At 37.9% G+C, this 10,176-nt stretch overlaps 1 protein-coding gene across 1 annotated transcript; it reads right to left on the bottom strand.

Annotated features, from left to right (window-relative positions):
• On the bottom strand, positions 4,125–4,478 carry LOC109127348. Its single transcript, XM_019231955.1, has one exon. It carries the CDS (start codon positions 4,476–4,478, stop codon positions 4,125–4,127), a length of 354 nt encoding a protein of 117 aa, XP_019087500.1.

Raw genomic sequence — 10,176 nt, 5'->3', positions numbered from 1 at the left:
GACTTTTTCGCTCTATTTTATAATAATCTCTCAAATTTCTATGTACAATTTTTATTAATATAAAAATTTATGATTATTTGAACTATGCAGTATATTTTTCTATTAGTTGAAGTTTTATAAATGACATAAGATTTACTGTTTATTAATTTTTGTGCTTTTACCTTTTACCCAAAAACTCTTATAGGACAAGGAGTACCATTTAAATATCTATATCATCGTAATAAACCATATTTTAAGTTTAATTACACATTTTATCTTAATACATATAACTAAATATTTTATATCAAACACAATTAATACATCATATCAAATCTATATCTTAGTAAGAATGGAAAATACAAATAAAAATGAACAAAATATAATTCGCAAAAAAACTGAATCAACATTATTTAAGATATATTTGTTATGTTGTTGTCTCATAAGTACTAATTTTACCTCATGTCATAATCAATTTTAAATGAGTGAAATTTATAAAAAAAAAACATATATGTATAAAATATAGAGACATTCTCATCAAATAACTGAAGATTCATTCCTATAAATTATAATTTATTTTGAATTATCTTATGTTTTGACATATGCATTACAAAAATACATGTGTTGAAATTACAAAATCAAACATAAAAAATTACTAATATTCTTAAATGATTTCTTTTATAAATGATACATATTAATATTTGAATTTTTTTAATGTGAAATAAGTTTCATCACTAGACATTCAGTTTAGTAATAACATTTAACTATCTATCTCATCGTAAAATCACTTCTTCATGGAATAGAGTTAAAATTTTAATAACAAAAATAATATGAGCATCATATGAGATAATATGTATATTGGTTATTTTTTTTAATTTTTTTTGATAACAAGATACAAAATTGGCTCAAATAAGCCAATCGGAAGGAAAAACGTTTACAAAGGTAATTTGATGAGACTCAATCCTGACACGACGCGCCAGCTTGTCTGCGTTACCATTTTGCGTTCGGGGGACGTAGATTAATACAAAAGAAAGAAATTCCTCCTTATCAGCCTTGATCTCGTCCAAGTATGTCTTGAAAGCGGGCCACTCAGAAGGTGAAGACACCATCTTCACCAAATCAGAACAGTCTGTGAGAAAAATAACATTCTCATTATCTGCTCCAATCAGACATAGCATTGCCCAAATTAAAGCTTCCACTTCTGCGTGAAGGGGTGACAAGCTACGACGACGATTAGATGCACCCATGGTGGAAGATTCCCCCGCAGGAGAAATGCAATACCATCCTCGACCTGTATACTGGTCAGTTGCCTTCCAAGAACCATCCACAAAACATCTGTAACGGGTTCCAAGTCTGTTGACTGAAAAAATATCCTTAACCATAGGACCAGAGGTGGGTCGAGACCCATCTTGAGGAGAAACTCCTGATGTATCCTCTTGCGCGGAAAACCAAAGCTTGGCTTCCTCCTCTGCTAATTGTAAAATCGCTACCGGGTTGGAATCTAGATTGCTAAAAATTTTATCATTTCTAGCCTTCCAAATATACCAGAGAATCCAAGGGAAGTAATCCTCTGAGGGATTCTGCTGAAATCTCCAGAATAAATAGTCCATGTTGGCATAGACAGATTCTGAAGGAAAACAGCCCGGAGAAGTCGGGAATGAAGACAAAGCCCAAACCTGCTTAGCCGAAGGACATGTAAAAAGGGCATGATTGATTGTCTCCTCCGATTCACCACAACAGCCACATTCAAGATCACAAGATAGGCCGCGTCGCCGCAAGTTAGCTGTTGTCGCCACACAACCCGTAATAGTTTGCCATAAAAAAATGCCGAATTTTTGGTGGGCACCGAATATGCCAAACGAAAGCCTGCGGAGGGGTTATGTTAGGGCCCATAATAGAAGCAGAGACCGCCTGGTTCTGACGCAAAGCTTTATACCCAGATTTAACTGTGTATAGACCACTCTTTGTCAAATGCCAACCCAGTCAATCCGGCGATGCAGAATTACCAATAGGTAAAGCAGAAATAATGGCAACATCCTCCGGCTCGAAAGAAACCGAAAGTAAAGCCAGATTCCAGGAGTGTGAGCTCCTGTCAATAAAAGTTTCAACTCTAAGCGTTGGATCGATGGGTGATCCCGAACGCAATGCTGGTCTCAGGGATTGAGCAGGATTCCATGGATCAAACCATACTAAAATGGATTCACTGGATCCTACCTGTTTAATAAGTCCTTTGTTTACCAGAGAGCGAGCAGACACCAAACTTCGCCATCCATAGGACGGTGAATCAGATTTAATAGGATCCAAAGGATTGGAGTGCCTATAGTACCTTCCTTTAAAAACCTTAGCAAATAATGAATCTGAGACTGTAATCACCCGCAAGAGTTGTTTTGCCAATAACGCGGTGTTAAAATCATCCAAACACCGAAAACCTAACCCTCCATCTAGCTTATCAACACGTAACTTGTCCCAGGCTATCCAGTGTAACCCTCGTGTCTCCCTGGAAGAACTCCACCAAAAATTAGAAATAGCACTAGTAAGTTTCCATGTAACCGTTTTCGGAAGACGAAAGCAAGACATGACAAAGGTAGGAACGACAGTTGCTACTGATTTGATCATGACTTCTTTACCTCCCCTGGACAATAACCGGGCAGGCCATCCACCTTTCCGTTTTTGCAAACAATCCTGAACAAAGGAAAAAATATTTGTTTTTGAACCCCCTAAACTCTCAGGAATGCCCAAATAGGAGCTCATACCGCCCAAGGTAGTAATTCCCAGTACTCATTTCAACTCCTCGCGTAAATCCGCATCAACTGTGTGACCAAATTGAACCAATGACTTTTGGAAGTTAATCTGTTGTCCCGAAACCCTTTCATATTGTCGTAAAATCCCTAATACAGCCTCATACTGCTCCTTCGTAGCACGGCAGAAAAAAGACTATTGTCTGCGAACAACAGATGAGAGATTGTTGGGCAAGCAGTCGACACCTTAATACCCGTAATGAGCTTGGACCGCTCCGCCTTGCGGAGATTTGTAATAAGAACCTCAGTGCAAAGGATAAAGAGGTACGGCGACAGAAGGTCGCCCTGCCTAAGCCCTCTTGAAGGAAGTATGGAGCCATGTGGTTGACCATTTATTAAGACTTTATACTGAACAGACGTCACACACCACATAATCCAAGAGATCCATTTGTCACAAAAACCATATTTCCATAGCAAATGTTCAATGAAGGACCATTCTACCCGATCGTAGGCCTTACTCATGTCTGTTTTAATGGCCATATACTTACCCTTAAAAGAAGGGTTAGTGCGAAGGCCATGAAACATCTCTTGAGCAATCAAAATATTATCCGTAATCAAACGTCCCTCTACAAAGGCCGATTGAGTCTCAGAGATCAATGACGGCAAAAAAGAACGCAAATGCTGACATAATATCTTTGAAATAATCTTATATCCGACATTACAGAGACTAATGGGTCTCCATTCAGTCATCCGAGTCGGCTTATCTACCTTAGGAATAAGACAAATATTTGTCATATTTAGTCTTTTATCGAAAATGCCATTTTGAAAGAAAGAATTCACCATAAGCGTTAAGTCAGCCTTAACTGTATCCCATGCTCGCTGATAAAAGAGGGCCGTCATACCATCCGGTCCAGGAGCTTTATCAGGATGCATCATAAACAAAGCCTCTTTGATTTCCTGTTATGTGACTGCTCGTGTCAAGGATTCATTAATTTCACCCGTGATAGACGAACACACTTCACCCACAGCTTCCTTAAAATCTGAGGGATATGTGGATGTGAAGAGCTCTTGAATATAAGAGGCAGCTATGCCCTGTATCTCAGTATCCTCCGTGACCCAATGTCCAGACTCATCATGAAGACCTAAAATGCGATTCTTAGCTTGTCTTTGTTTGGTCTGAGCATGAAAATAACCAGTGTTCTGATCCCCGAATCGCATCCAGCGACTTCTACTTTTCTGGTACCAGTAAATCTCTTCGTCTCGATAAGCCTCACGTATGTTCCAAGTTAATTCTGAAATGATCTCAACCGAGACAGAATCATCTGCCTGAGCGGACGCCAACCGGTTCTTCAGTTCCTCAATCATTTTCCGACCGTATGGGGCCTGCGCTTTCCGCCACTGGGAAATAGCCTAGCGACAATTTATAATCTTGTCCATAAAATCCCCCGATGGAGTCTCTATCCCAGAGTCCCAACCTTCTGAGATAGCACCAAATAACCCTTCTTTATCATGCCACCGTCTATCAAACCGGAAACAACTTTTCCCTCTCCGGACTTTGTCCTCAAGAGAAGCTAGTACCGGTTTATGATCTGAAGCTATCATAGGTAAATATTCCGTGAACGCATTGCTAAAGATATCATGTAGCTTCTCTTTTGCCAAAGCTCTATCAAGGCGACAGCGGATCGGTTTCTTATCCCGCCAGCCACGCCAAGATAGGCTATCCCCAACCGCAGGAAACTCCAATAGACCACAATGACAAATCATTGTGTTAAAACCAACAAATGAAGACGCATGACGGATTTTCCCGCCATGCTTTTCATGATTGCCTTTTAATTCATTAAAATCTCCAATTAGGAACCAAGGAGAATCTCTTGATAAACCAATTTGTGTTAAGCGTTCCCACACTAAATCTCGATTAGCTGGGACGGGATCACCATAAATAAAGGTAAAATAAATGGTTTGTCCTTTATAAGTAAGTTCCACATCAATCAATCTATTAGATTCAAATAAAATTGAAACATCATAAGTATTATTATAAAATAAGGCTCAACCGCCACTACAACCGATAGGATCAACCGTTTTAAAAAAAGAATAACCAAAATGACCAACAAAAGGTTCCAAATGAGAATAAGGCTGTCTAGTTTCAGATAAAAATAAAAAATCAGGCCTATGCTTCCCCCACAAATCCCTGAGATATCCAATAACTGCTTTGTTTCCAAGCCGTTGACAGTTCCAGCTTAAAATCTTCATTTATCTAATGTTGGTTTGGGTGGTTTTGACCCACCAGCTATCCCCTTCTCCTGTTCCTGGTTCCTCGGGTTTGCAACTTCTCCAGCTAAGTCGTTAGCTTTAAGAGCAGGCCGTTTCCTTGGTGTTGTGCGCAAGTACACATTCAGCTTTTTAGACGCAATTCCCTTGAGAGCCAGCGGAGGTTTATTCTTACGACCCTTATCCACTGGTGGTGCAGCAATAGGCACAGCACTTGCATCCACAGTCATATCCATTGTATCCTCCCCTGCATCAGTGCCTTCCCCTCCAAGAGCTGCAGTGACCAAAACATGATCAACATCGGGATCCTCTAACGAAATCTCCATACCTTCATCAACCTTCTGATCTGTAGGGAGACCCTCAGACCTTGTATCCTCGACCGCAATGTGAGCCATCATCTGCTCAGCAGATTCTTCCGGAGCTTCCCCTTTTGTAGACTGATCCTCACGGACCAACTCTGAACCTAATGATTGAGAAACCGGCGGGATATTACCACATTTTCGTCTGCTGAGTCAGACTGCATAGCATCATCCGAAACGAGAGACCTTGTGTTCGTCAGGCTGTCATCCTGAGCAGCTGAACCAGCCCCTGACAAGACCATATTCGTACCTGAGGCGTCCCCCACTCCCTGAACAGAATTGGTGATCAACCCTGTGTCTTGAAAAAGTGGTCTCCGAACCCTTTTTAACGGTGGGATGCCAACCATTCCAGTATGCGTTGCCCCTTGCTCATCCGAATGCGGGATTTTTCCCTGCTCTAGCTCTTCAGTCGTAGCTACTCCGGAAGAAGAGACAACACCGGCAACAACTCGAGATGAGTGGCGATGATCGTTGAACTGAGCATAATTGGTAAACCAGCGAGGCTTGGAGGATGTTTCACCAACTTCCCCCTCCGATCGAATCTTGATCCCTGAGTCATGCTTCCCTTTGAGAGATTGTTGCTTGGCATTAATATGTGCCTTTCCTTTACCTTCCCCTTCCTTCCCTTTTCCTTTTCCTTTGTTCCTATCATTGATGACCACACCTTTGTAACTCTGCAAAGAACGCACTGTGTCTTCCTCCATAGGAACGTGTAGCCCAGGTGTGATCTTAGAGGACACCCATAGAGGACATTGATCAACATCAAGACAGAGGCTGAAGCACTTCTTGCAGAAGCCATGAAGCCGCTCATACCGGAGAGTCACAATGGTCTCCTCTCCATTGTAGAACTCGATAACCATTTCAAAACAAAGAGGCTTGAAGCCATTCACCGTAACTCTTATCCTTCCACCATCGATGTCCACCGCTTCTACTCGTCCAAGTTCTGAGCCGATCCTACGGAAAGTTGGTTCAGCCCAAAACTGAAAAGGAACGCCCCAGACTTTGATCCAGAAGGTTAAATCAGAGGGATAAGTCGGATCCACCGTTGGACTCCAACGAACCATTGACACCATCCAGCGATCGAAATGGAATGGAGCCATTTGGAGGACCTCCGTGATATCGTCCTCATTGTCAAAATCAAATTGGAACTTCCCAAGGCCTAAGTCAGCTCCCACAACCTTCCCCTCCAAATGCCAGATCCTGGGGAGCATGAACAAGAGAGATTTCATGTCCTGCATCCGAGGAGTCATGCAGCGACCAACGACCGTCTTCGAGTAACCCGCAATTAGAGCCGAATTGTCAAAATATGGGATCTTGATTCTCCTCTTAGGAGCCACCCCCTCTTCACTCTTACCCGAACCACTCTTCCCCAAAAGATTGCTTTGAGACATGATCAAACACACTCGAGAAACTCGCACACACCAAAGAGATAAACAAAAAGACCAGACAGCTACTGAGAGACCGTAAGCAAAGTTGTTGAGATGAGGACTGAATACTGCTAATCGATCCCTTTTATACATCCAAACTTCCCAAACACATCGAACGAGAGATCTCCACAAATTGAAAAAGTAATGACAAATGATAATCTCGTGATACTAAGAGACCAATAGAGAACGCGAAATCACTACTGCATCTTCCAAAACTGGAAAGCGAATCTCATTCCTTCTCCATTGAATACCAATCTGCCCTGATTTGATATGCTGCAATGTCGTGACATCATTTCAAATCATGAAGCCGCAATCGCCGGTGATGTGCAATTGTCTAAAGCACTCGAATCTCAACTGGAGAAAGACCCGAGATGTCATCACCTCCAATCCCAGCAAATCCAATCGAATCTCCCAACCCGGAATTCTCTTACCCAAAGAAACCCAACATTCCAAAAAGAAATCAGTCGGAAGATTCAATAATGAAACTTCCTTAAGAGGATCATCGAACCTCCTCCGAACTGTCCAAGAATCCAGAAAGAATCGCCTGATACAAACCGCAATGAAAAACCAAGAGAACTCCGATCGAAAACCATGTGGAATCATTCGAAAACCTAGAACCCTAGATCTGCCGCCGTCGCTATCGCCATCGTCGTTCTATTGGAGTTTAAAATTGTACTTCAAAAAATGTTGTGATATATGTATTTTGGTTAGTATTTTAAATTTAACAATGAAAATAATCAGTAAAAAATCAGTTAACATCCACAAAAATTTTAGAAATCCAAAATATCAAAATATTATTCTTCTATATATCATAATTTCATAAGTAATACTTTTGTCAATTTTCATCAATTAACCAAAAATTCATTCCTAAAAACTCATTTTTCTATTTTTTTTCCAGGTTTCTCATATTACTACATGCATTAAAATCTTTAAAATAAATAATGTAAAACTATTCTTATACACATCATGTATTTTTTTAAGTTTATTATTCTTTCAAGGTTTTGTGTACTTACTTACAATAAAATTTTATATTACAACTATAAATACAATTTATATCGACTAAAATTATGTTAAATAACTTATGTTATTCTTTTTAATTTTGTTATTCATTATTTATTGATTAATATACATGCTTAATAAATTAAGTTTTTGCTTACACATGTCAAATTTTATTGAGAACACACATTTAGTATAATTAGCATACAATGGAAAATGTATTGATTTTGTTAGTTTTTTTTTTTTAGAAAAATAAATTTATTAAAATATAAACATGTAAAATTCTGTAAATATAATTAGCTATCCTAATATGTTTATAAAAGAAATAAAAATTTGGCATGTGTCAACATCTAATCAATATATTTGACATGTGTCATGATCTTGTTAATGAGTAACTTTGACATGAAGCTTTATATAATAAGATAATACATTATGCAAGCTTTTGTTCAATTACTAATTTATGGTTTACTAAATGAAAGTTAAATTACTAATGTATTGTTCATATATTTTGTAAGAAAAAAGATATACGGTTAAAATTATGTTCATAGAAATCAAAATATATATTATTTAACTGACCCGTGGTCCGACCGGTTCGACCAGTTGACCCAGTGACCCGAAAGACTTTCGGTTCACTCTCCGGTCCGGTTTTAAAAACATTGGTCGATACTAACTTGTCTGACGCTTGTTTTTCCTGGTTTGTTGTGTTGTTTGAGTTGTTTAACATTTGAATCTCAGTTGCTTGTGTGTATAGCCCAGTAGATGGGAGGATTGCCTAACTAAGTATCTGTGATAATACTTACGCATCTCAATTGTTTTTTGTGGTGTGTAGATATGTGACGTGGAATCATGGCGATGAGGAGGAGGATGATCTAGGGTCTCGGTTATTGTTTTATGGTTATGTTATTGATGTTGGAACTTTGGATAGGGATATGCTAGGTTGTTGGATAGAATGGTTAGGAATGTTATTGTATTGATGATATGTTGGTTCTGTATTGTTGGTATGTTTCCGTTGTTCATATTGGTTGTTGTTGGTTTATTGTTGAATTGTGGTTTGGTTGGTTTAATTAAGTAGTATGTAATGCTTAATTATATATTATTATTATAAAAAAATGGGTCGAGTTGTTTCACTCCCGGACGAGGGATGGGGGGCAGAACAAGCAATTTCCCCCACCCCGAGCATGAGCCCAAGCTACCGCCTCACTTTCCGCCAATCGAACTACCTCATCAGGACGCTCCAATAGATTATGTGCTTTCAAGATATACCACATAAGCCAGGGAAAAGCCTAAACTTGAGCTCCTGGATTTTGTGAGCCTAAGAAATAATGGATAATATTTTTTTTTTTTTTAAATTGTAGTGTTTTTCAAATTTTGTTTAATGGTAATTTAGATATCACATTTGTATTTTCAGTTAATCTGGTTTTGCGTAGATGTCACAGACTCACACTCCAATAAACATTCTGATTCTTTCAAAATATACATGCTATATGCCATATAAAGAAATTCTAAGAATATATTTTTAAACAATAAAATGAAAATCAATTAAATAATAATCAAAATTTTGAAACAATCACAATCTATAAATTTTTCAAATATATATATTGAAACGAAGTAAGTACATTAAAGAAATGATTGGTAATTAATTAAAATACAATTATTTTAACATGCATGCACCATGAAAATGTTATATTTTGTACTGTGAGACCTTAAAATTTTGTGATGAAAATATTATTACCTTCTACTTCATCCATTTTATAATATAAGATTTTTTAGGGAAAATTTTTTTGTTGCATATTATAAGATGTTTTTAAGTTTCGACGTAAGTTATAGATGATTTTAATATGTTATGATTATTAATATGCTGTTTTTTTTTATCATAGGTTAATTTTCTTAATACATCTTATATTTTGAAAATGAATGAGTATAAAATTTGATAATGTAAATATTAAATCATAGTTTGAATTATACTGCTACACAATCAAAGGAATAGATATATCATTATGACACTGATGAGTACAACTTACAACTTACAATAGTCACGTGCAAAGCAACTACACTGCGACCTGCACGGACTCGCATGTTCTGTCCCACGTTTCACCCATTACACACTTGACACTTTCACTACTATTCTTATCACTAGTCACTAGATCTGATGCACAAATCACAATTGTGAGTTTACCAGAAGTAAGAGAAAAACATCTTAACAGCAAAAAGTTTGATATTGTCTCGTAGCCATGACTTTTAAACGGTGGTACTTATGACTCAAGTCTCTGGTTATCTTAATTAGGTAGAGAAATGTTGTTTCAGAATTTTCAGATCCGATCTAAAGAGATTATAATACCCAAATCTGCAATAATTGGGATTTGAATCCTAGACTTTGACAAATAAGTTTAATATATTTGATTTTGAATTAAA

Source organism: Camelina sativa, chromosome 11, assembly GCF_000633955.1.
Source record: "Camelina sativa cultivar DH55 chromosome 11, Cs, whole genome shotgun sequence".
NCBI lineage: Eukaryota > Viridiplantae > Streptophyta > Magnoliopsida > Brassicales > Brassicaceae > Camelina > Camelina sativa.
This window is presented reverse-complemented; position numbering and strand designations above follow the sequence as displayed.

Coding starts and splice junctions, on each gene's coding strand:
- LOC109127348 (XM_019231955.1), bottom strand. CDS start 4,478: ATGATTTGTCATTGTGGTCTATTGGAGTTTCCTGCGGTTGGGGATAGC.